This window comes from Colobus angolensis, unplaced genomic scaffold (assembly GCF_000951035.1).
Source record: "Colobus angolensis palliatus isolate OR3802 unplaced genomic scaffold, Cang.pa_1.0 Scaffold179, whole genome shotgun sequence".
NCBI classification, from domain to species: domain Eukaryota; kingdom Metazoa; phylum Chordata; class Mammalia; order Primates; family Cercopithecidae; genus Colobus; species Colobus angolensis.
The window spans coordinates 6389945-6415510 of NW_012114921.1; the positions used below are offsets into that span (position 1 = coordinate 6389945).

The 25566-nt window shown below is 55.7% G+C and overlaps 2 protein-coding genes across 5 annotated transcripts in view; both read right to left on the minus strand.

Annotated features, from left to right (window-relative positions):
* The window catches only part of MYO7A (myosin VIIA), an 87291-nt gene extending 82630 nt beyond the window's left edge, over window positions 1-4661 (minus strand). For 2 of the 3 annotated variants that reach the window (XM_011938942.1, XM_011938940.1), the window contains exons 1-2: window positions 4437-4655; window positions 2279-2342 (exon numbers count right to left, since the gene is read on the minus strand). In XM_011938942.1, coding sequence (XP_011794332.1) covers window positions 2279-2296 — 18 coding nt within the window. In that variant the 5' untranslated portion in view covers window positions 2297-2342; window positions 4437-4655. Of the gene's footprint in view, window positions 1-2278; window positions 2343-4436 lie in introns of all 3 variants that reach the window. The other variant, XM_011938939.1, reaches the window with a different exon arrangement.
* Window positions 4662-6782: 2121 nt separating this feature from the next.
* CAPN5 (calpain 5) overlaps window positions 6783-25566 on the minus strand; it is a 58293-nt gene continuing 39509 nt past the window's right edge. For both annotated transcript variants that reach the window (XM_011938944.1, XM_011938945.1), the window contains 10 exons: window positions 20437-20645; window positions 18760-18952; window positions 17482-17675; window positions 16775-16852; window positions 14732-14927; window positions 13916-14038; window positions 12158-12354; window positions 11061-11176; window positions 10398-10534; window positions 6783-9241 (listed from right to left, as the gene is read on the minus strand). In XM_011938944.1, coding sequence (XP_011794334.1) covers window positions 9059-9241; window positions 10398-10534; window positions 11061-11176; window positions 12158-12354; window positions 13916-14038; window positions 14732-14927; window positions 16775-16852; window positions 17482-17675; window positions 18760-18952; window positions 20437-20645 — 1626 coding nt within the window. In that variant the 3' untranslated portion in view covers window positions 6783-9058. The remainder of the gene's footprint in view (window positions 9242-10397; window positions 10535-11060; window positions 11177-12157; window positions 12355-13915; window positions 14039-14731; window positions 14928-16774; window positions 16853-17481; window positions 17676-18759; window positions 18953-20436; window positions 20646-25566) is intronic.

Consider the following 25566-nt stretch of genomic DNA (forward strand, 5'->3'; position numbering starts at 1 on the left):
AAAAAAAAAAAAAAAAACCCAGCCCCAGGGAGCTGACCCGCTCTGTAGTTCCACAGACCAAGCCCAGTGGGATCCATCTTGTGCTTTGCTGTTGATGAGTGAGAGGGTGTTGGGCACGTTACTCAGCCTTCCTGAGCCTGTTTCCTCATATGCAAAATGCAGATTAAAAACCTCTTTTCCGGCTGGGTGCGGTGGCTCACACCTGTAATCCCAGTACTTTGGGAGGTCGAGGTGAGTGGATCACGAGGTCAGGAGATCGAGACCATCCTGGCCAACATGGTGAAACCCCATCTCTACTAAAAATACAGAAATTAATTGGATGTGGTGGCGTGTGTCTGTAATCCCAGCTACTCAGGAGGCTGAGGCAGGAGAATTGCTTGAATCAGGGAGTCGAAGGTTGCACTGAGCCAAAGTCATGCCATAGCACTTCAGGCTGGTGACACAGCGAGACTGTATCTCAAAACAAACAAGCAAACAAACAAACAAACCCTCTTTTCCCACAGCTGCCATTGTGAGGCTAAAATGCCATTTGGGACTCCATGAAAATGCTTCTTCCTTCATCTGCTTCCCCGGTCTGCCTCTCTCCTCCTCTCTTCCTGCCTGTTCCTTCCCTATCCTGAAAGATCCATGGGAAACAGGATGAAGGCTGTCCCTCCTGTCCAGGACTCATCAGGAAGCCCCAGGTAGGCAGAGAAAGAAGGAGGACTGTGGACAAGGCTCTGGGGTTTGCAGAGCAGGGAAGCCTCCCAAAGGAAGCAGAGGCCACACTGAAGCCTGAGTAGAAGTCAGTCAGGCAAGAGAGGAAGCCAAGCGCTCCGTGGATCTTTCAGGACAGGGAAGGATGTGGCAGGAAGAGAGGAGAGGGCTGACTAGGGAAGCAGATGAAGGAAGAAGCATTTTCATGGAGCTCCACGTGGCATTTTAGCCTCGCATCAGCAGCTGTGGGAAAAGAGGCTTTTAATCTTCATTTTACATATGAGGAAACTGAGGCTCAGGAAGGCTGTGTAACGTACCCAAGGCCCTCCCACTCATCAATAGCAAAGCCTGGGCTGGAGCCCATTGGGTCTGGCCTGTGCAACTGCAGAGCTGGCTGGTTCACCAGGGCTGGGCTTTCTTCAGGACCAAGGAAGCAGCCGAGTGTACTTCCTACTTGAGAGCAGGCAGAGCAGGCATTCACCTACAAGACACTTGCTCCCAACAGAGGCCACCCACAGCTGGAAGCGGGTCAGTGTTCAGAGGGGCAGGAGGGGAGGGGTGGTGAGGAGGTCCCTTCAGCCAGAGGCCTGCCTCAGAGGCCCCCTGAGGGAGGATGCCCCTGGAGAGCCATGGGGGCCCAGGCCCTGGCACACAGCAAACACTCAGCGAATGGACTTTTCCTCTCCTAGATCCTGCCCATCTCTAATGGGCATTTGAACAGGCTCTCAGGCCAAGGGGCTCTAGAGGGGGTCTCCTCCAGCCCCTAGGATGGAAGAATGTCTGTCCTGATGCTGCCCTGAAGCCTGCCTCTCACTCACACACAGACACACAAGCGCACACTCATCTGCAAACAGGCCGGTCCGTGCAGCCTCAGGGTGGCCAGGCAAGGCTGAGCCATTGGCCTCTGGTGACCCTGGAGACCGAGAAGCTGCTGGCCAAGCCCCACAGCACACAGCCCCACAAGCCCTACAGCCTGCTGCCAGGCCCACCTGGCTCAGGGCCCACATTCCTGGCTTCTGCTCTGGAGACCAGGAGCTCATTAGAGCCTCAGACTGATCACGGGGAAGGGCTGAGGGTCAGAGGCCACTGTGGCCCTCAGTAGGAAGGGGGGCTGGAGGACTCAGCTCAGGGCAGCACCTCTGCTACTTCCCATAAAATCCCAGGGGGCTCCAGCTCAAGCCACGTTCCCCCCCGCCCTCCAGCCACTGCCCCCCAAGGCCCTAAGGATAAGTTGGGCTCAGGGCCCTTTCTGGCCTGGCTTTGGGAGCCTTGCCAACCTCCTCTCCTCTTCACCAGGGACCTTCCCACATCTAGGCCTTTGCACATGCTGTTCCACTGCCTGGGATCCAGAGATGTCTGTAAATAAAATCATTTCTGCCCAATGGGGTGAGCCCGTGAGAGAAGGAAACCCCAGCCGGTACATCAGAGGGAACAGGTTTCAGACTGGGCCTGGAGGGCTGGGTTTGGAAATGTAGCAATTTTCCAAGAGAACACCCTGGGGAGGGTGTCCCATGGGTAAGCATATGGAAGAGGGGATATGGGATGGGGAGGACAGGCCACCCAAAGAGGTGGGAGCACTCACCTGCTGAAGAATCACCATGGTTCCAAGTCAGGAGCTCCTGCTGCCCACTGGGCCAGGCACAGTTCTGCAGGGAGAGAGACCGTGTCATGCTTCCGGGCAGGCCAGCCCTGGAAGCCTGGAGCCTGGATGGGGTCACCTGGGCTCCTCCCAAAGCCCCAGCTCCTCCTCCCTCGAGGGAACCCTCCCTGGCTTCTCTCCCTCTGGCCACTGCCCAACCTGTGTGACCTGAGCCTCAGCCACTGTCACCAGCGCCACTGCCCAGAGCAGCTGAATTCTTCTTTCAGTCACTGTCATTCAGAGATTCCCAAAGGGCTCCTAGAAAGTAGCAAGTCTGGCCCCACAGGGACCTATGGCAAAGGGGCCCAGAGAGGGACCAAGACTTGCCCAGGGTCACACAGCTAGCCAGAGCAAATTTAGGACTAGGACTTAATCTCTGGCACTCAGCTTAGGGATTGTCCCAGGAATGTGGGTGACAAGGACAAGCCTGAGAGAGGGGAAGGTCATGGGCTGGGCATGACCTGCTCATGGCACACCCTGCCTGAAACCTCTCAAGAGCACCCACTGCCCTCAGGATGGCTCAGTGCAGAGCACTGGCTGCCGACGGGGAGGCAGGGTCATTGGGGTCTGTCTCTGGCTGTGCTGCTGAATGCACCGCACCTGGGCCTGGGCCCCCCAGGCCCAGCACAGTCTGGCCCCTGCTGATGTCTCAGTCTTTTCTCTCACTGCTCACTCCCTTTCATACCCTTATACTTGGACATCCTCAGTGACTCACTGTTCCTGAAAAACGCCAGCTCTTGCCATCTCCTGGCCTTTACACACTGGCCCTTCTACCTGAATTTTTGACTAGTGAATTTCCACCTATGGTTCATGGTTCAGTTCAGATGATACCTCCTCCAAGAAGCCTTCCCTGACCACCCCAAAGCTGCCAAGAGCCTCTATATTCCCCTTTATCCCATTTTGACTATATGCATTATGTTGTCAGGGTAAGGATCTGTCCCACCTCTGCCCCCAAAGTTGGGGAGTTGATCCAGGGTGGGATGTGGCCGGTGGGAGAGGGTCTGAGACATTGCCTTGTCTCCAGCCTGGCCCAGCACAGGGCCAGGCCCAGAGATGGGCTCTGGAAGGAGCTTAAAAGGCAGCCCCAGCCTACAGGCCCTGGTGTGAGGCCCCTCTGGCTCCCAACCTGTCCCCTAGAATGCGCATCAATTTTTCACAAGGGACCATTCAGAGCTGCCGGGCATTCGATCCTCTGCCCATGACACCGCCTGACACCCGAGCCCTGACCCCTGCCCTGGAGCTCTGGAACACAGCAAACCCACGGTCCTTCCAGAGACCTGAACTAGTCTGGGTGCCTGGTGGGGGTGTGGATTCTACAGGGCCAGCAGGCAAATGCCACTGGGCGCTTGTCTGAAGATGGTGCCCAGGCTGTGGAGCCGGCACCCTATGCCAACATGAGCCGTGAGGGCTGGGGGCAGAGCCAGTGCTTTCACTAGAGATGTGGGGCTCCAAGGGATGTGGATCAGAGGAGAGTGGTGAGGGCATGGAATTTAAGGGCCATATGTTAAAATGACAAGACATACATTTTATTTCTAAAAATGAGAACTAGACCACGTTCAAGTTAATTTCTTTTCCAACTGACCACAGGGGCCATAGGCTGTATTTATATTTCTATGTCTATGCCAGGTTTTACCTCTTCCCCGCTACAACCCTGGCTGGTGGGGCTTCATACTCCCATTTCACAGATGGGACATTTGGTGCATAGAGGAAGGAAGTGACTTATCCAGAATTGGAGATAAACAGTGTCAAAGAGAAAGCAAAGGAGACAGAGAGAGAACGGACTCTTCTCTCTCTCTGCCACCACAGCATGTCTAGTCCCCTGGCGCCAGGATGCCCCTAACCCCAGCCCCAGCTCAGAGAAGATTTGATGGACAACATGCCCCTTGGCTCTTCCCTCCTCCAGAGGACACGCGTCCATCTTCCCAGGCTCAGGACAATTTCGTTCAGTGGCTATGGTGACTGAGCCCTCAAGGGTGGCAGGAAGCCTAGTCCCAGGAGAAAGTGGCTGCAGGGCAGAGGATCTAGAGGTAGCTCAAGTCCATGACTCCTCCACATCCAAACCCCTCCCAACGCCCCAGGACAGTGGGCAGCCCATCCTTACCTGGGGCCCAGCTGCTCACTCTCAGTGGCCTGCCAGCCTGGTACAGCTGCCACCTGCACGGAGGACTCGGGAAACTGGGGTCATGGGCCCAGCCAGTCTGCAAACACACGTCCCCTCTTCCTCTGTCTCGCTCCGAGTCTCACTCTGGACGTCCCTCTGGATATTTTCCTTCCTCGCCGTCTCTCTGTGTGTGTCTTGTCTCTCCCTCTCTCTCCTGCCCAGAGCGGCTGTCCAGCCAGCACTGCTGCCCTCCCCTCCTCATTCCACAGCCTTCTCCCGGGAGGCGGAGCCGGAGGGGGCCTCCAAGGTCTGGGTGCGGTGACATCAGCTTGGGGGACGGGCTGTGCTGGGGCTGGGACTAACGTCCAGAGGCTGCTCAGGGCTCTGTTCGGAGCACTGGCTGCCGACAGGGAGGCAGGGTCATTGGGGTCTGTCTCTGGCTGTGCTGCTGAATGCACCACACCTGGGCCTGGGCACCCCAGGCTGGCTTCAGGTGCCTCCTGTTGTTTGCAGGACATGGCCTGCTGTCTCAGCACCTGAGCAGGAAACCCCATGTGATCCTGACTTAGTCTCTGATATGCTGGGGTCTCAGCCCGCTGCCCTCCTCCAGCCCCATTTCCTCCTCCTCGACCTGGCTATTTGGGAGAGAGAACGGTCAGGCAGAGCATGGCAGGAGAGAGAGTGCTGAGCTATAGCCCTGCCTTCTGCGCCTTCTCCCTCCTGCACACCCACCCTTGCCTCTGATGTGTGTCCCCTGACGCTCGTCAATGCAACATTGCCCCCACAACCTGCTCTGCGGGTTGGGGACACATGTTATTCTGTAATCATCCAGAAACTTTGCCAAACCAGCTGACTAGGAGCCACCCCACATGTGACAGCGACACATACAAACTGAAGTGAAATCTGTGATTTAAAGGGGTGGGCAGAACCAAGCAAAGAGGAGCACAGGTCTTTGTTATTAGCGTTGTCGAGGGTGGAGACCTCCCGGGGCCCTATCAGGACCTGGCAGTTTCTCCTTTCCGCCCTCGGTGGCCACGCACCTGTCGGCAGCCCCATCGTGCACCTCTCCAGGGCAGCTCTGAGTGGCAGAAGGATGTCTCTTTTGGGTCCCTAGCCCCCGTAACTGGGGTGTCTGCAGGGAAGCTACCCAGAAGGTGGGGTGGGGGCTCAAAGGGGCGCTATAGCTCGCCAGCGCCACCTGCTGGTCATAGGCCCCACTGCCCCGCTGCTTCCGTCAGGCGGGCTGAGCACCGCTGGGAAGTGACCGTGACAGGAGGCAGCTTCTGCTAGGGCCTGGGTCCCCTCAGACCCGACGACCCTGACCCAGGAAGACCCCAGGATGCCATCTGCCCCTTAGTCTGGTGGGCCTAACAGGAGTCCAGGAGTCCCTGGAACACAGTCCCCACCTAGGATTTACACCTGCTGCTGAAACCTAGTACTGGCCACTCCTCAAGTCCCCCCTCTCCATCCTCCCAGGCTGGGCAGGGCCAGTGGTGTCAGCCCTACACGGTGGGAAAATGAGACCCCGGGGAGCACAGGGAAGCCCATGGCACACGGCTGGCAGCAGGGACAAAATGCAGTGAGCTGTGGGGATGGGGCAGAGAGGTGGGCATGTTGTGGGGGACAGGGTGGCCTCCAAACACCAGGATGACAGCTACACTGTGCTCAGCCACGCTATGAACCAGACACTACGCCAAGCAGATCACACGATTTGCAACGCCTGTTTCTCAGTCCCGTGAAGAAAGCGAGGCATCTCAGTTCACTTTGCCCTCACACTGCACTCAGCCCGTCTCCCAAGTCCAGTTTTTCATTGAGTCATCCATTCTGCTTTCAGAATCATCCCAACTCTGCTGCTTCCCACCACCACACCAGCTTCCTGGCCCAAGATGCCTGCGTCTGCCCTCAGTAGCCTCTGCTCTGGTCCCCCCACACCTTCCTGTGCCCCGAAAACCCATCTCCTCTTCCCAGCCTTTCATGCATGGATCAGGGAGTAGGCAGTCTCTAACCCAGCAGGCCCACACTGTCCCATCAGTAATGTGCGGTGTAGTTTGTCGTGACCAGAGTATGTCTTTGTGCTCCCTGCTCGTTTGTAGACTGTTCCAGAGCAGTGATTGCTATGCCTGGTTCCCCACATCCCAGGTGTCCAGGACAGGCCTTGGCACAAAGCCAGCCCCATACAGATCTACTGAATTAAGGAATGACTGAATGATCCCCACAATCTCAGCTCACAGGTGCACCAGGCAGGCAGTGAGGTCTTCCCACTGACCGGAGGACAGTCGCCCAGGCCTGGGGAATATTCCTCCATTCTCCCTTCCCCCCAGAGGGACAGAGAGACACAAGAAAGTCTTTTTGGAATTGTGGTAAGATTTACTGAGAATAGAACAGGCTTCTTGTCCCCCAACCGTGTGGTGGATCCTGAGAAGAGGAAAGCCCAGGTCTGGGTAGTGTGGGCTGGAGACCCCACCCACCTGCAAATGGGGACTCCCAGGCCCCTATGGGTGCATACAGTGAACAAAGTAATTGCTCTCCCCTACCTCCCCTGATCCTTACCTGCCTGGCCCCCAAGGTCTCCTGGGGACCAGAGATCCCTGCAATAGCCAGGAGCCAGCCTGGCCCACCTCAAGGGGCAGGAAGCAAAGGCAGCACTGTGGAACCTGTTCTGTCAGGGGGTGGCAGGCATGGCCTGGCCCCGAGGCTGAAGCCCACAGGTCTGCCACTTGGTCCTGGTGTACCCCTGTATCCCAGGGGACATGGCTGAGCAAAGTCCCATGTGTTAGCCCGAGGTGCAAGCTGGCTCACTTCTCCTACTCAAGAGCCTTGATTTGAAATAGACATAGAGAAGTGGTGATTACATGAACATATATATATCTAGTGTGTGCACATACAGAGATACATAGAGAAAGGGGTATTATTTTGCCCTTACTCAGCACTTGGTAGTAAGAGTGCTGACACACAAGAATCATTGGCCCTACTTGGTAGAAGGGGGAAATTGAGGCACAGGAGGTTTAAGTGACTTGCTCCCAGTCATGCAGAGTCCTGGCCCCAGGCCCAGGTTCTTGAGGGGAAGTCCCGGCTTTCAAGAATGCTCTTGTCCTCCTTGTTGTTCAAATAATTTCTGGCCCCTCATATGGCCCAGGGCCAAGACCCAGGAGCAGAGCCAGACACAGAGTGAGGAGGCAAAGTCAGAGAATCCAGCACCTCCAGCCAGAACACTATCCAGACAGCAGGATCTGGAGTCGAAAAGTCAAGTTCCCAAAAGGAATTCCCAGCAAGGACACAGGAATTCCTGTTCTTGAATTAACTGCACTTTTTCATTTGCTACACCTGGTCTGGAAGCCCGAGAAGCGCACAGAAGAGATCCCAAGTGGGTCACGGCGCCAACGCTTACGAAGAGTTCTCCAGAGGACCAGCAAAACTGGAGCCAAGAAGAAAAATGGAGGTTCAGACTTTGAATTTTCTTTTAAAACCCCTGATTAAAATTGAGGTTTTCAACACAAAAATAATATAAAACATTGAGGACTAAAAGGAACATTTTGGTCCGGGCAGGAAGAAGAGCACTGTGGCCTCCTAGGCTGCATTTTGGGGGAATGTTGGTGGGGGGCTGTGGTCAGGTGATGAGTGGGGCTCCCTATCTCCTGCCAAGCCCAGTGGGTGGCCTGACTCTGGTGGGCCTGGCACCACACACCCCAGAGTCCTGTCTTTCAGGAAAAGCTGGGGTCTTACAGCAGAGAGGCTCTGGGAGCACCTCTCCCCTCTGGTCCCCAAGCCCCTCCACCTGCCTGGCCTCTGGCCCACTAACCCAGGCATGCTCCTTCCAGCACGGGGCAGAGGAGTCAGGAAGATGCCCTTCCTCACCCCTACTGATACCACCTCTCCAGGGACCTTAACCCAGGGGCTGGGAATGGAATCGGAAGCTAGAACGAGCAGGCAGCTGCAGCTCCCCTGGGTATCTGCCTCTGAGAGGACCTGAGGACAGAAGCGAGGCCCAAGGTAGAGGCCGGAGGAGGGCCCCGCTTCACCTGGGGCCTCAAAGGTGTCATTTATTCATTTGGCAAATCTCCACTGAGTGAGGAAATGGATGGGTGAGTGGACAGGATTAGAGAATGAACAAATGTCACCTGCATATCTTCCCAATTCCAGCCTGAGCAGGAATCTGGCAGGAGCCAAGAGTCCTTTCAAGGTGGGACAACACCAGGTATTGTTGGTGGGGAAAGTGAGGTCTGGGAGGCTGGGTTGGGCCTAAGACACAAGGAGCAAGAATGGGGCTTGGGGATGTGGCAGTTTGTGTGTAAACAAGTGACATCTTCTTGGCACTCCTCGGCAGACAGCAGGGCCTTAGGAAAATGTTTTCAACGGATAGAGTCCCTTAGCAGTGGTGACAATTGAGGTGGGGAGGACTATCTGAAATCTCAGCAAGGAAGCTCCTCCACGAGAAGGGAATGCTTTGGGGCCCTCAGGACACTGAGGCTGAGAGAGGGGCAGAGACTTCCTAAGGTCACACAGCAAGTCAGTGGAAGAGTGGGAAAAGGACCCCAGTGTCCTGGCTCCCAGGCTAGACCCAGGCCCAGTGGGGACATGCAGATGGTGGTGGGAACTGCTGGAGCCAGGCAGGTGGGTAGGTGTCAGACAGCCATGAGGGAGGTGCTGCTGAGAATGTGCACAGCCACAGTGCCTGGCAGGTCGCTGGGCTGCCGGCTGTTTCGGTCCCGGAGGTGGAGGGTATGCAGGGCCTGGAGGTTGTCTGGGTCAGCCTTTAGGTGCACCTGGCCCAGAAATTCATCCTTTAGCACTCGGTGGTTCCAGACCTGCGAAGAGACAGAGGATCATGGGAGGGGCGGGCTACCTCCAAGTCCAGAAGGTAGGAAGCAAGGGCAGCACTGTGGAACCTGTTCTGTCAGGGGGTGGCAGGCATGGCCTGGCCCCAAGGCTGAGGCCCACAGGTCTGCCACTTGGTCCTGGTGTGCCCCGGTATCCCAGGGGACATGGCTGAGCACAGTCCCACATGTTAGCCCAAGGTGCAAGCTGGCTCACTTCTCCACCCCCTACTCAGGTCTATGGGGAGTGCTGGTGGTGGTGGCAGGGCCTTGAAGTGCAAGCCTGGCTGAGGATCAGGGGCCCTGGGCTGTCTGCCTCTCCATGAACCATGGGCAAGGTGGTGCCCCTTCCAGAGCCTCAGGCTCCTCAGCTAACTAAGCTCCCTCCCATGCATAAAGTGAAATCTGTTATCAGCTCCGCTAGTGATCTTGGTGAACTTGGACAAGCGATACGCCCACTGCCCTAGTTTCCCCATCTTTAATATGAGGGTTGAGTCAGCTGCCCTTAGGGGTCTTTCCAGCCCTGAGACATACAGGTCTGTGATTTGATCCAGTGTGACCCAGTGTTAAGAAAACTTGGATAAGCCACAGTGGCTCCCCCAGGGGGCCCCAAATGCTTGTTTACAGATGCTGTCTCATTGACAGAGATGCTGACCAAGGCCTGCGGGCCAGAGAGCTCCCTACTATTGAGTTCAGAATCATCATCCCCAGGCTACATCAGCCTGAGAGGAGAAGGAAGCCATGCGAGGACACTGGCTTTCTATGCCCTGCCCAAGGCTCTTGGGAAATAGCCACACCCACCACACAGCAGCTCAGTGCCACTTTCCAGGTGGGGCCCCCATGGGGGAATGGGAGGGACAGTTCCCAAAGCTGAGGGTGAGGTCAGCAGAGATGACTGCTGTCCCCAGTCAGGAGACTGACCCTGCTGGATCTCAGGACCACACCAACGAATCAAATTAACCTACCTACAGAGGGACCTTGGAGTGGCAAGAGAGCTCCCAAAGCCACACCAGGGGTCAGGGACAGACAGCTAGAGCCCAGCATGCCTGGGTCTCCGTCAGAGGGTCTTCCACCTGGGCTTGTCTGTCTGAGTGGGGAAGCCTCAGGCTGGGAGCCCCGGGGGTGGCCTCCGGAACCAGGGGCTCACCTGTACAGTGATGGGCTGGCTCAGCTTCTTGCGGTAGAAGATGCCTTTCACATTGTACTCTGGTGTGGAGGTGCCCTTCTGCACGGCCGAGCGGACTTCGTCCCCCTCACACTTGATGATTACGTAAGAGTTAGCCCCTAGCGAGAGGGAGTGGGCGATGGGGTGAGGGTGGGGGCGGGGGCTGCAGCAGGGCCTGGATGGGACAGATATCTGCAGGTGAGATACCCACCTGGCTCAGTTATTCAGATGGAGAGACTGGAGCCTGACCCACCTCAAGGCCCCTTCGTTTCCAGAGACAGGCTGGCCAGCAGGGGTGCATTGGCCATCTCCAGCCTCCAGAGCTTTACCCACACTGCTCCCTCTGCCCGGAGCACCTTTCTCCCTTACCCCCTTTCATCTGGCTTTGTATCTTCTCAGCCTGGAAAAAGGCCACTCCCTCCAGGAAGCCTTTCCTGAGGTCTCCCTCCCAGCTGGAAGCCTCCTGAGAGCAGAAGGTAAACCTTTTCCTCTCTATGTGCCCAGCATTAGGCATCACCCCAGGAATGGCTGGGCCTGCAGTGCCTCTGCGAGCAGGAGAGCTCTGAGGCTGGTGTCCGTGCTGGCGGAGAGAGGCCATGGGGCAACTGGCAGGAGGGCCGGGGGACTTCCCCTGGAAGAGCTCACCTGTTGGGGAGTCCTTGAGGCCAGCAGCCCCCAGGACGTGTACCTGGGTCACCAGCTGGGGGTAGCCACAGAGGGAGCTCCAGCAGGTGTGTGGGGGCTCATCCAGGCGCAGTTCCCTGATACGGGGTGGCAGGGCAGAGGGGGGTGATAGAGAAGGGCCAGGAAGACAGGGGTGAAGAGGGGGTTCAGAAAGTGGGGAGGGAAGGAAAGCAGTATTAAGCCCAGATTTGATTTCATTTGGTCCTGGGCAAATTCCCATGAGCAGTCCCCAGCTGTCCAAGCCCTAGGGGCTTCCTGCCGATCCTTCCCCAGGGCAAGGGCAACTTGCTGAGCACCTTCTGTGTGCCAAGTCCTCCGCTGGCGTTATGGGTGATTCCTAATCTCCACAAAGGCTATTACGATGCCCATTTCACAGCTGAGGAAGCAGCAGGCTCAGCCAGGTGAGGGCTTGCCCAACAGCTGGAAAGCTGGGGAGCCTGGGTCGGCAGAACCCTGAGCCGTCTGACTCCACAAGCTGCCTCCTGGGTCTGGCACGTGCACAGAGCTCACCTGTCCTTTGGGGGACACCGAGCCTGGGCTATATATCACAGTGGAGAGCAGTGTGAGACACACAGGGTCAGTGCCCCAGCAGGGACACAGAGGGCTTCAGCACTGGAGCCCAGAGCCACCCCCATGGGACAGGAAATTGTGGTGACAAGACCCAACCCTGGAACCAGGCAGGCTGGGTGACCCAGCCCGACTCCACCACCGGCTGTGTGACCTCGGACAACCCTTCTAACCTCAGCCCCTGAATCTCATTGGTAAAGTGAGGGAGTCAGGCCTCCCGCTCAGGGATGCAAGAAGATCAAATGAGATGAGTGAAAGCTTCTCTGTCAACTGTAGAGTGCAGTGTACATACAAGAAGCTGTTCCTAGTCGTGGCCGGGGACGCTGAGACAGGGGAACAAGGGAAGAGAAGGGAAGGAGATGGGCACTGGTATCAGCCCAGAGTGGCTGGAGGCCCAGAGACACTGAGCATCTCCGAGGCTGCAGGTTCCTGGTTGGCCCAGTGTGGGCCTCACCTCCACCCACACTGGCCTCAAGCCAGCCCCCAAGTACCGGCAATTGGAGGGCACATCAGTGAAGACTCGGAGCAGGAACTCGCCAGTGTAGCCTGGCTCGAAGGTGGTGGGGATGATGACATAGCGGCCCTCGGGCTGATCAGTGCGCAGGAAGACGCTGCGTGAGTTGATGTAAATGGAGCTGGCGGCCTTGTGCTGCAGGCTGTGCATGCGGTACTGGCGGTTCTCCTCCACCTGCGGGAGGTGGGAGGGGCTGGGCCATGTGGAGACACACCCTACAACACCCCGTCTCCCCCTCACCACCATGGAAGGGACGATGGAATCCCTTTATATGAAATGTCCAGAACAGGCAAATCTATAGAGACAGAAGTGGATTCGTGTTTGTAGGGCTGAAGGCAAGAGGTCAACGGGAGTGGGTGGTGATTGTTAAAGGGAGTGGGTTTCTTTCGGGGAGATGAAAATGTTCTACAATTGATTGTGGTGATGGTTGTACAAACTCTGATCACACAAAAGTCATAAGATTGTATACTTTACATGGCCAAATTGCATGCTCTGTGAATTATATCTCAATAAAAACTATTAAAGGAGGCTGGGCGCAGTGGCTCATGCCTGTAATCCCAGCGCTTTGGGAGGCCAAGGTGGGAGGATCACTTGAAGCCAGATGTTCAAGGTCAGCATGGGCAACAAAGCGAGACTTCATCTCTACAAAAAACTTAAAAATTAGCCAGGCATGGTGGTGTTCACCTATAGTCCCAACTACTAGGGAGACTGAGGTGGCACGATCATTTGAGTTCAGGAATTTAAGACTGTAATGAGCTGTGATGGCACCACTGCACTCTGGCCTGGGTGACAGAGCAAGACCCTGTCTCTTAAAACAAAACAAAACAAAAAAATAGACGGCAATAGGAACCCCCTGGTAACAATGCCAGTGGGATTTCTGACTCTAACAGCACAACCAAATATCAGGATCTGCAGAGGTTACAGCACATGTCCATGAAGTGCCATCACCAGCTGCCAGGACCTGCCTGACAATCCCAAAACAAGTGTTCTGGTCACACTAGTGAAGATCACCACATGCCAAAGTCACAGCAGTATGTCACAAGACACTAGCACACAACAAATGTACCAGCACAAGGGTATAAACAAAGTGCCACAGCATGGCCAGGCGCATGAGACAACAAGGACTCAGCATGGACCCAGCCTCTGCAGGTCCCGGTGGCTTCACTCCGTTCTCAGGGTCTGACAGGCACACGGGGTCCCACCATGCTGACTGTCACCACACACTGGGCATTACAACATGTGGAAGGCCTCAGGTTCCAGGTCAGGGGGTGCGGCGAGGAGTGACCCCACGTGGCTGTGCTCAAGGATGCCTCCTCCTGGCGCCCAGCAAGGCCTCCAATGCAGGAAGGCTGAGGGGCTGCAAGGGGTCCTGAGCCCTGAGGGAGGAGCAGCGGGGGCCCAGCAGATACCCAGGGCCTCCCAGGGCCTGGCCCCAACCACCAGCCATCTTCCCCTTCCTCATCCGCCAAACATCCCAGGCCTGTGGGTCTTAGGCAGAAAGCAATCAGGCTGAGAGCTCCCATAGAAGCCAACCGTGGGCAGGCTGGGCCCTCTGCGAATATTCTAAATGGGGCCCATGCCACGGCATCCTCACAGCTTTTGCCACGGTGGCCAGGGCGGCTGGGGCGATGGCAGTGACCAAGGTGTTCTAGAGTGTTCTTCCCCAGGTATGGGCAGTCCAAACTCCAGCTCCCTCCCCCTCCCCACCCACAGCAGGAAACCTGGCTGGCCTCACCTTGTAGATGTCAAAGCCAATGGCCAGGTTCTCGCCCTTGCCCTCCCGGCGCGTGGACCGCTTTGGCCGCTGCTGGATGCAGATCAGGACTTCATCTTCTGGCTTCTTGACGTCGAAGATGTACTGCAGGTGTGGCCAAGGAGAGACAGAGACACTGCAGTGAGACCACGCCAGGGATGGGCTGGCTGGCTCCCGGAAGCTCAGATTCCAGAGCCTGGACCAGTCACAACACCTCTCTGTGCCTTGGTCCCTCTGCTGTGAGGTGGGCCCACCAATGCCTGCAACGGCTACCCTGCATGAAGGCCGGGGAAACCAATGCCATGGTGGCCGCTCTGCACAGAGCCTGGCACACAGGTGGTGCTCAACAGAGGCACATCTAGGACCAGGGCTAAGCAGTGCCATGGGTCAGACTGAGGAGGCTGTGGGGAGAGGCCCCATGGGGAAGCCCAGCCCAGCCAAGTTCCCAGGAAGGGACAGAATTGTGCTGTTGTGGAAACAAGGGGCTGAGTCCCTGGCTCAGCCTCTAAATGTCCCTGTAGCACAGGATAAGACACCCAAATGTCCCTCAGAGCCATCCCTCAGAGCCACGGTTTCCTCATTTTTACCATCTATAGGTCAGATTGTGAGGCTGGGGGCTTCATGACCCCCAGATGGGACCAGTGTAACCCCATCTAACCCCCACTGTACAGACAGATTTGCTGAGGCCCAGGGAGGGACAGGGATTACCCAAGGTCGTACGGGAGTCCCTGGGAGGACAGTGGCAAAGCACTCCGCAGCTGCTGCAGGGGCAGGGTGGGGGTCCCTGAGAACGCCCACCTGCGGGTTCTGGAAGAAGGTGTCCTTGTGGTTGATGCAGCCGCCACTGCGGTTCTGTCGCGGGTCCTCGTGCAGTGTCCAGGCGCCGTGCAGCCGGGCCTCCTCCCACGTCTTGTGGATGCTCAGGTAGGATGTGTTGATCAGGCGGCACTTGATGATGTCCGTGAAGTACCGGCACACGTCCTCGAAGGTCATCCTGGATGTGGGGAGGGGCTGAGCAGGGTACCGCCCCCACACCTCTCCAGGCTCCTGGCCCCCCAGCCCAGCCACCTAATGTGTCCATATGGCCCAGACGTGAGAGAACACAGCTGGCTTTGAGAGGAGAGCTAAGCCCACACAAGGACATGGGCATGGCATTGCATGGACCCTTAACCTCTCTTCTGACTTGTTTCCTCGCCTGTAAAATGTGGCTGAATCTAACAGCAGGTGCCCATCTCAGAGCTGGCAAAGGAATTAGGTAATGTAATCAAAGCAGGCAGTGCAACTCTCAGCAGACAGAGCACACGGGCAAACGCAGGCTGTTACTGTCGTGAATGGTGTTAATAACTACTGTCTGCTGCCCTCTACAGTTTATAAAGCACATCTGCATCCACGATCTTCCATGGCTGTTGTGAGGCTTAAGTGGATGGTGGGAACCCCATGGTGAGCGTGCTGCCGTGGCCAGGGTGTTGCTATGGTCACTGCACACTGTGAATGCCTCCAGCGGGCTGGTGGGGGCAGGGGGTAGTGAATTAACTGTGAACATGTAAGAGAAAGGCCTTCAGAAGAAACTCTTTCTAAAGACAAGTAGTTCTGCTGTGTTTTTATCTGCTGACCCCTGAGCAAGACTGGCAAAGTGGCCTGGGTGGCCTTCTGCAGCAGCTGACCTGACACCTGCAGAAGGGCTCCTCATTGGGTGCCAGGACCACTGCCATCTGCCCCCGGTCTGCCTGGGGGCCCCGAAAGAATCCAGCACACACAGGATGCCTGTACCCCTCCAGGAAGGGGCTGAGTTTCCGTATCAGGTTCTGCTGAGGGGTGACACTGAGCCTGGCCCACATTCAGGACTCGTGCAGGCTGGATGAATGCAGGATGAACCCTTATTACTACTGGGGTTTTTCTTTTTGTTTTTGAAACAGGGTCTTGCTCTTTTGCTCAGGATGGAGTGCAGTGGTGCGATCATGGCTCACTATAACCTCAACCTCCTGGGTTCAAGCAATCATCCCACCTCAGCCTCCCAAGTAGCTGGGTGTACACGGGTACATTATCACACACAGCTAATTTTTCATTTTTGTAGAGATGGGGTCCCACTATGCTGCCCAGGCTGGTCTCAAACTCCTGGCCTCAAGCAATCCTTCTACCTCGACCTCCCAAAGTGCTGGGATTATAGACATGAGCCACTGTACCCAGCCAATTACTGGGCTCTTTAAGCTGAGCTGCTGTCATCTTCCCAGCTCACCCACGTACCTGCTTAGCTCCCCTCTCAAACCCAGCTGTGTTTTCTCGCCTCTGTGCCACGTCTCCTTCCTTGCCCACCAAGGGCTACTCTATACCTCAAGTCTCAGCTTGGGAGCTAGCTCCTCTGGGAGCCTCTGCTACCTAATCTCAGAAATCAGGCTGCCAGAGGGCCCCTGGAGGCAGGCTGCAGGCAGGGCTTCCCGGAGAGGGACTGGGCATAGACCTAGTGCCCCTCGCCACACCACACCACTGGTGCTGGACTGTGCTTCATACCTCCTTACCCTTGCTGGGGAGAACCTGGTGGGCCCACCTCTTAGACGACTCCCTGACCTGCATGCCAAGGGCTCGGTCTGGGTGCCACAGCGGCTCCAGGACCCCTCAGTTTGGCAGAGGGGACTGTGGGGATCAAAGGGCTTGGTATTGCCCAAGTAATTTTACAGAGGAGGAAACAGGCTCTGAGACGGTGTGACTTGTCCATGGCCACACAGCAAGTTGATGATGAGGCATGCAGGAGAGGCCTGGCTCCTGACTCCCCACCTGGTGCTCCCCGCCAGGCCCATGGGAAGCTCCCCCTCAGCCCCGGACGCCCAGGGCACACACACTCACCAGAACTCACCGTCGTCCTGCACCGTCACACCCATCTTCTCCCGCTCACTCTTGCTCACTTTCTGCCACTCCTCCGAGCTGGGGTGTGAGGGCCGGGAAGGAGAAAGGGAGCTGTCTAAGAGGCAGGCCCACCAGGATCTCTCCGGCAAAGGCGAGGAGGCCCGAGGGGCAGTCTTGCACCAGGCCTCCAGCGGCACGGTGTGGCCAGGGGAACTGGGGCCATGCCCAGCCCCTCTCCAGGAAGCCCTGCCTGCCTCCTCCCTCAAGGGACTGTGAGCTGCCACCATGCTGGGAGGTCTGGAAGCAAATCTGCAGGCTGGGAGGAGGGGGGGGCGTGACCCCCAGTGAAGAAGGCTCCTTCACTTAGCACTTGGGCTCCACTCCCATCCTGGCTTCACCAGGGCCATGAGCCAAGCACAGAGGGGTCCCCCATTTGCTCAGGGCTGTGGCCTCCCTCCCTGTTCCCTCCCTCACCCACTCACCAAGCTGGTCTCTACACCCGCTACGGGTCAGCTCACCTCCAGCCCCAGGTCTTTCTTGTGCTCAATCCATCACCCCATACACCCACTCCAAAGTAATTCATTCCTAGTGTCATCCTTCCCCAGATCCTTCAAGGCCCAGCCCTGGTGCCACCTCCTCCAAGAAGCCCACCCGTCCTTGTCCAAGCCCTCATGCCCTGTGCCTACACCCCCATCCCCAGGCCTCACGTGTCACTCCAGGGCCCGTTCCACTCCCGCTCGCCCCAGGGGTTGCGTAGGCGGATCATGTCCAACTTCTCTGACTTGAAGAAGGCCAGTAGGCCGTGGCCCAGGCGCACCTTGCGCACATCAGTGACGGCATACGCATGGCCCTTTACCAGGCCGCACGCCAGGCGGGCCTCCATGTCAGCTGCTGTCACTGCCTGTGGAAGGACACAGTTGCTGAGCGAGGCAGGGCCACACTGGAACCCAGACCAGGGACTCACGTGCTGGAGGGCCAGGAAGCCGCACGGGACCTACAGGATGGGACGGGAATTGCAGTCATGGGGCAGTGCTGTGTTCACAGACCTTGAACACCCCCATGGGCAGCAGTCTCAGTAAAGGAAGGCACCCACAGTGGGTCAGCCCAGGGGAATGCTGGTGCAAATGTGCACTGGCTCGGCTGTTGTTAAATATTACAGGAACTGTTAAGTATTCAGGAACATTGCTTTGTTTTTTGTTTTTGAGACGGAGTTTCGCTCTTGTTGCCCAGGCTGGAGTGCAATGGTATGATCTCAGCTCACCACTACCTCTTCCTCCCGGGTTCAAGCGATTCTCCAGCCTCAGCCTCCCGAATAGCTGGAATTACAGGCACGCACCACCACGCCCGGCTAATTTTGTATTTTTAGTAGACATGGGGTTTCTCCATGTTGGTCAGGCTGGTCTCAAACTCAAACTCAAACTCAAACTCTCAAATCTCAGGTAATCCGCCCACCTTGGCCTCCCAAAGTGCTGGGATTATAGGCATGAGCCACCGCACCCGGCCAGGAATATTGTTAATAGCTGTTGTTTAAACGTGGGTAGCTGGAAATCAGCCACAATGGGAGTATTTACACCACAGTAATTAGCAAATGCTACAAATCAGGGCTTTTTACTTAGCAACAGAGGCAGTTTACCAGCACACCACAGGGTCTGCTAAACTTGGGTTCGAGCTTTGTTTTCCCTGGGCCTCAGCTTTCTCATCCAAAACATGAGCAATTAATGAAATCAGGACCACCCTCAGGTGCACAGACGTTCATAACTCAAGAGGATCAGAAAGAAGTTTTGATTGAACAGTGCGGGAAAGGCTTTTCATAGCCTAGAGGGTCTGGGCAGGGGGTTGCACCTTCCAACTTCTCCCCTCCCCCACGAGGCTGAGGGTCTGGATACATAGGAACTGACCTGAGTGTGGGATGTCACAGTTGTCTCCCATCTCGGTCAGTGAGGGTGAAGGGGAGGGGCTGCCTCTGGGGCCTGCTGTGTTCTCACCTTGATGGAGGCACTGATGAGGCCGCCCCGGCTGTGCACTTTTAACATGCGCTCAAAGAGCTGGTTCCTCTTAGTCTCATCGCTGGCAAAGTCACCCTCGGTCAGGTCGATGGGCTCAGAAACACCACCCGTGAAGTCCACCAGTGCGTCTGCTGTGTTGCCTCCATCCAGGGCCTGGTAGCAGCCTGCCAGCCTGGGAAGCAATGTGGAAAGACTTCCCAGCTCATGCTCCCCAGCCAGGCTGCATCCTTCACCTCTATGAGGGAGGTTTTTGAAACTCAGAGGGGTCAGACAACCTGTTACAGTCACACAGCAGGCCACGGCGGAGCTAACACTAAAACCCAGTTCTTAACACTCAAGCCAACATACAAGGCTTACATTCCCCTAAGCCTTAGTGGCTCAATTTTGAAAAATCAGCTGTCCAAAAAAAAAAAAAAAAAAAAAAAAAAAAAAAAAAAAAAAAGCAACACTTTTCAAAAGTGCCAGCAATGGTCGGGGTGGGGAAGGAGTCACTGTTTAACGGGTATAGAGCTCCTGCTGGAATGATGAGAAGGTTCTGGGGACAGGTAGTGGTGATGGCGCATGGCACTGTGATCATAATGAATGCCACTGAATTGAATGTTTCCACATGGTTAAAATGAGAAGCATTATGTTTTGTATATTTTACCACAATGAAACTGTTCTTCAAAAAAACAAAAGACAACCAAGGCCCCTGGGTCGGCTCCTCTGGAGTGGGGAAGACAGGCCTGTATCCAGGTGGTGGAGACTCAGTGGCCACCAGGGGCCTGGCTTTCCTTTCTTAGGATTGAAAGTGGAAGCTGCCAGTGTGTTTTCTTCGGTTTTTGATGTTGGGAGTTGTCTTTCTTTTTCCTCTCTCCCCCTTTCTCTTGTTCTCTGTCTCTCTCCCTCCTTGCCCCTGCCCCTACACACATATTTTTCCAGCAAGATTGACAAATGGGCCTAGTAGGAGGAACCAGGGAGTGGCTCCCCTAGAGCTGGCGAGGCTGGCCTCTGACCCCAATGCCCCTCCCTCCCTCCTGGCCTAGACCTATCCCTGCCCTGCAACGGCCTGGGCAGGCCACTCTTCCCCAGGGCTCCCCACTGCTCAGTAAAACTTCACTTGTGCCCCTTCTATGCTGGGCTTTGTGCTAGGCACCGGGGACACAGAAGCAGAAGGCACGGAGCAGAAGGAGGGGTCAGCAAAGACAGAATGGACAGTCAGCCAGGCAGAGGTGGACAGTGGACAAGAGGGAGGCCCAGCAAGCGGGGAAGGCAGGCAAGCAGCCCACCCTGCACAACCAGGCCCCAGCTCAGTTACCACTTCCCCAACCAAGGCCCCAGGCAGGGCGTGGCAGCATGAACCTTCGAGGAACGGTCCTAAATGTGAGTGCTGCCTCTGCCCCAGGCTACCTACAAGATGTTGCCTGGGCCTCAGTCTTCTCCCTCTAAAATGGGAGTAACCAACATTCCTCTCCTTACAGGGCCCAGGCCTCCAACCCACCCAGCGCAGGCTCGGCTGACTATGCCCGCAGGCCTAGCGGTTGGGCCTGCCGCGTGCCTGCACCAGCCCCTCGCCTCTCTGTGCCTAAAGCCCTGGCTAAGGAAACACCATGAGGAGCCTATCCAGTGCCACCCCCGCCTGGGCCTCCCACCTGCCTGCCTGCTGCTGGCACCTACTTGGCATAGGCCTTCTCCACCAGGGCACACCAGAACTCATTGCGGGAGTTGGAGTGGCAGTAGATGAGCTGGTTGTTGACTGTGGGCAGCCGGTCATCGATGACCACGTCCACCCATTCCCCGAAGCGCCAGAAGTGGAAGTGGAAGATGCCCACGTAGGCGTTGGGCTTTTCAGGGTCCCATTCCTGCTCTTTCCAGTCTGGGATGACCTGGGTGGGGGGAGTGGGGGATAGGATGGGGGGACACAGTGAGGGGATGGCTGGCTTCCTGAGGAAAGGGGGTGCGAGCTTCCAGTGAATCAGAACGGAAAGGAATGCTGGGTTCAGGTTCCGACTCTGCCACAAGCCTGCGTGAGACCCAGGCGAATCCTCCCCATCTCCGGGCTCAGGTTCCCATCTCCGCGGGGCTTGGAGGCTCCCTGGGCCTCCTTCCAGCTGTGTTGTTCTCAGCGTGTGTGCGCTTCCCTTTCTCACGCCTCCCTGCAACCTTCCCCGAGACTTCTGTCTACATCTACCACCAGCTCCTGCCTAGTGACCAGCACCACCATCCACCCATCCAGCCCACCCCAATGCTGGCAGTCCCCCTTGCTGCAGCCCCACTGGCTACTTCGCTTTCCCTCCCTCCATCAAATCAGGCCAGTCTGAGCACCTCCATCCTCCTGACATCCATCTCCTCCTCTCCATCCTACCGGCACTACCCTGGCCCAATTCCCCGTCTCCCCGCCCAGGGACACTGTAACAGTGTCCGCAGTTACATCTACTCTCGCCCCACACAGACTAACCCAGTCCTGTCACTTCCCTAGAAAATAAGACCCAAACTCTCAATGCACTCCCCCAGCCTCATTTCTCTGCCTCCCCCACAGCAGCCCCCATCCCTGCTCACTGCTCCGGATTCTTCCTCCTCCTCTTTACCCAGTAGACTTCCATTGGTCCTTTAGTGTCCATCCTCTTCCTCCAGGAAGCCCTCCCTGACTTTTCAGATTAGGCCAGGACCCCTATCTCAGTCTCATGGCCCTTGGCAGCTCTCATCTGAGATACTTACCTTTACCAAGTTATAATTAAGTAACTGTGTGACTTTGAGCTCAGTGTCTGATGTTATCACTGGAATGTCAGTTCTCTGGGGGTAGGGCCATATAGGTCTCGGTCACTGCTATGCACCCAGCACCTAGCCCAGGGCCTGGCCCAGAGAGTATGTTTAGTAAACATGCACTGACTGAATGAATGAATTCAGAGACATTGATGGGGGACACTGAGACACTGGTTTTATTACTTATGAAGCATCTGGGAAATGCCTGTGACTACCACGAATTATCTCCATTTAATTATCACGATAACCTCTGAGTAGATGACTATTATCCAGTCCTACTTCACAGATGACAATACTCTGGCCCAGACAGGGCATGTAACTCATCCAGGGTCACACAGCTAGAAAATACACACATGCTCTGGAGGCAGACCAACCTTGGTTTGAAGCCAGGATTCAAACCCAGATCTGTCTGCCTCTGAAAAATGAGCTCCTTGGCACTGTGGACCACTCTGCACCCAGCCCCAGGCTGGACACTGACAACCAGGTGAATCACATGGCCCCTCCCCTCAAGAGACTCCCAGTCTGGTGAGAGAGGGAGGCACCCCGGCAAAGTGCTGAGGCTACACAGGGTGCAGGCGGGGCTATGTTTGAGAAGGGAGTGCCAGACCCTACTCAGCAGCATCTGCACAGCTGCCACAGGGCATTCCCCAAGCAGATGAGGACAATAGCCACCATCTGGGCAGAGAAGGGTAAACCCTTCACCCTGTCAAGTCAGGGTGCATGACCCCTGACCCTGCTGGGCATGGGACCAAGTGGAGCTGAGCCCCATCGGGATCATAAGCAGCTCCTTCTAGAAGAAAACCACTCCAGGTATGGGGGTCACCCAGGCGGAGGAACCAGAGGTACACCAGGAGGCTGGCACTCACCTGAGTGTACAGACTTCAGCCAAAAGCTGCTCCCCACTGCACGCTCATTAAGGACACTTTTGTTTGCACATCTTTTACCATCAACAGGGATGTCGGCAAAGGGAAATGCTCCCTAATGGGACATGTGAGACCAAGAAAATGAAAATGCTAACTGCAGTGAGAGGTACTACTGCCCTAATGGAGCCCTGCTGGGTCCCAGGCACAAGGCCAGCCTGCTCACACTAGCACCCCTGAGCCTCATGACAGGCTTTTGAGGCGATACTACTGGAAGGTGCTGGCAGAAGGCTGGCCTCAAGCACAAGTGAAGGAGGCAGGGTTCAAACCCAGGACTTCCCAACCTGGCCACTGTCTGGAACCCAGCAAGGGCTCAACACTGGCTGTTCCTTTCCCCCACCTCCTCACCCCGACTTTTCTGTCAACTCTGCGCCCTTTCTAAGTAAAAACACCCTGACTGCCTTCACCCCCTCCTTCTGCTTCTGCCCTGTTCTGAATGCTCTGGACTGCATGGCTGGGAGGAAGGGCAGCCCTCACAAGCTGCTGGGACCTCGGGAGGATCATTAGTCAAACTCGAGGCTTGGCTCTGAGCCCTCTGTGGCTCAAGAAGCTGCTAATGAGGCTCCAGGGCCTGGAGATCCAGAGTCTGGGATCCCCGAGGACCTCCATTTCCCCTCCTGCTTCACCACCCTGCACTTGGCACGGGATGGGTCCCAAGCTAGCCTTCTCACCCTCAACTGCTCTGCTGTCAGCCAGGATGCTGAGCAGGAGGGAGACTGTCCAGACAGGTGTGCTCCAAACCAAAAACCGAAAACCCTCCCATGCCATGCCGGAAATCAAGGAAGCCAGCACAGACTCCTGGGGCCATGTCAAAGGATTCAGGAACCATCCTGAAGAGGTTCCTGCTGGCCAAAGATGGTCTAATTCGAGCATCAATAAGGGCAAGAACAGCAATGGATTAAAACACATCAAGTATGTTCAAATTCATGAGATCAGAATGATACTTACAAAAACAATTAGTCACTGTCAGAGGAGGGTAGGTAATCAAGTCATTTTTTAATTGAAACTGGAAAATTACAGGAAATTTATCCTGTCTCTGTAGACAAACTATACCAGATGGTAACCAAATAGTAGATGGAGGGAAGTCTTGAACTGGAAAAGATTTCTAGCTCATAAATGAGAAAGGAATGATGATATTAGACCACCAGCATTTTACGACCACTGAAGAATGAATGAATTTAGGCGGTGGTCACTGATGGTTTCTAACAACACAAAAAAGAAAGAGAACCAGCCATGATGTGCCCCCTGAATGAAGTACACAACATCTTCCATGATGCAGCTGTGACAAAAAAAGAAAAAAATTGTTCCTAAACCGTATGAAGCTTCTAGAGCTAAGTCCCAGGTTACAGGAAATGCAGGGGACAGAGAACATGTTAAACACCATCATAAAGACACAGTCAACAAAACCCACACCATGGGAAACCCCACAGGACAAACGGCCCCATTCCTTTGATAGATAAATTACTAGGAAAAAATAAAAGATGAAAGAGCAATCAACCAATTGCAGTGAGGGACTCCTATTTGGATCTCACTCAAACAAACTGTAAAACCTGTGCATATTTATGGCACAAATTAGAAATTAGAACAATTACTGGATATTTAATGATATTAAGGGATTATTTTAAAAGTTAGTATTATGGTTTTTTTATTTTTTATTTTTTGAGTCCTTATCTTTCAGAGATGCATCCAGAAATATTTACAGATGAAATGAAATGCTGCCTGGGCAAAATGCAGGGGCGTGTAGAAGAAATAAGACTAGCTATGGGCTGGCAAGTGTCAAAGTGAAGGGATGGATGCAAGGAGTCCATCAGGCTGTGCTCCCTACCCTCTCGCTGTCTACAGCAGATATTCCCCATCATCACGGACACCAGCTACCTGGCCCAGCAGTCCACGCTCTCACCCTCATCCCTCAAACACTCCCTCCTTCGGGTCCCATCTACCACAACCATCAAACACCCATGCCACTTCAAGCCACCTCACCCATGCACAAGTGGCTCCCTCTGCCTCCTTCCCTTGTCTCTCAGGGGCTAGCTGAGAGCAGCAGCTTTGAGGGACCTCCTGCCGGCACCCCCCCAACAGTCAGGCAGCCCCTTCTCCTGGCACCCCAGCATGGTTCTCTCTTCTCTGCCCACTGGGAGGAGCTCCTGGGGGACAGAGGCCAAGTCTGACTCATTCTCAGATCTCCAGCACCCAGCACAGGGCCTGGCCCAGCTCCAAAGCTGGCTGGAGTCTTCCTGGGAGGAAAATCCCCCGGACTGGTCACAGTGCAGCCCTGACTGGCTGGTGACCTGTACACACGACTTAATACCACATTACTCACTGCGGTGCACAGCAGTGACTTCACTTTCAACTGGGCCACCTCTGAGTCTCAGTCTCCTCATCTACCAAACAACCTCCAGGGCTGTTATGAGAACTAAAGGAGACAGCCTTGGAGCTCTTTCATAAACTGTAGAGAGCTGTGCACACATGAGGGGTCATCTGCTGTTGGTATACACGTGTGCCTTCACAGAACAGTCTAAAAACCTCAGGGCTGGGAGGGAGCTGAGAAGACCTGGTCAACCTCCTTCCCAAGAGGAGAAAGGAGAAGCTCCTCACCAGCTGCTGCGTGCCTATGAGGCTTTACTGATGTGGGCTGACCTGGCAGCGAGGCAAAGGACTGGCGGGATCTGCCGCCTCCCTCATACCCCCTGGGGTGTGATCCACCAATGGCCACCCACTGCAGAATGGGCCCAGAAACCTTGGGTAGCATCCCTGGCTCCTGGATTGTCCCTAGAGACTCCCACCTAGACCGAAGTGGCTGCTCTCAAAGCCTCCCAGGGTAGTGGCAGACAGGACTCTGCCCAGCTGTGCGACAGACAGAAGACGGGGGTCAGGAGCCCAGGGAGGGAAGCTGCTCAGGACCTGCCTGCAAGTGTGTGTGTGGAGGTGTGTGTGCGTGTGTGGAAGTGTGTGTGCGTGTGTGGATGTGTGTGTGTGCGTGTGTGGAGGTGTGTGTGCGTGTGTGGAGGTGTGTGTGTGTGGAGGTGTGTGTGTGCGTGTGTGGAGGTGTGTGTGCGCGTGTGGAGGTGTGTGTGTGTGGAGGTGTGTGTGTGTGTGGAGGTGTGTGTGGGCATGTGGAGGTGTG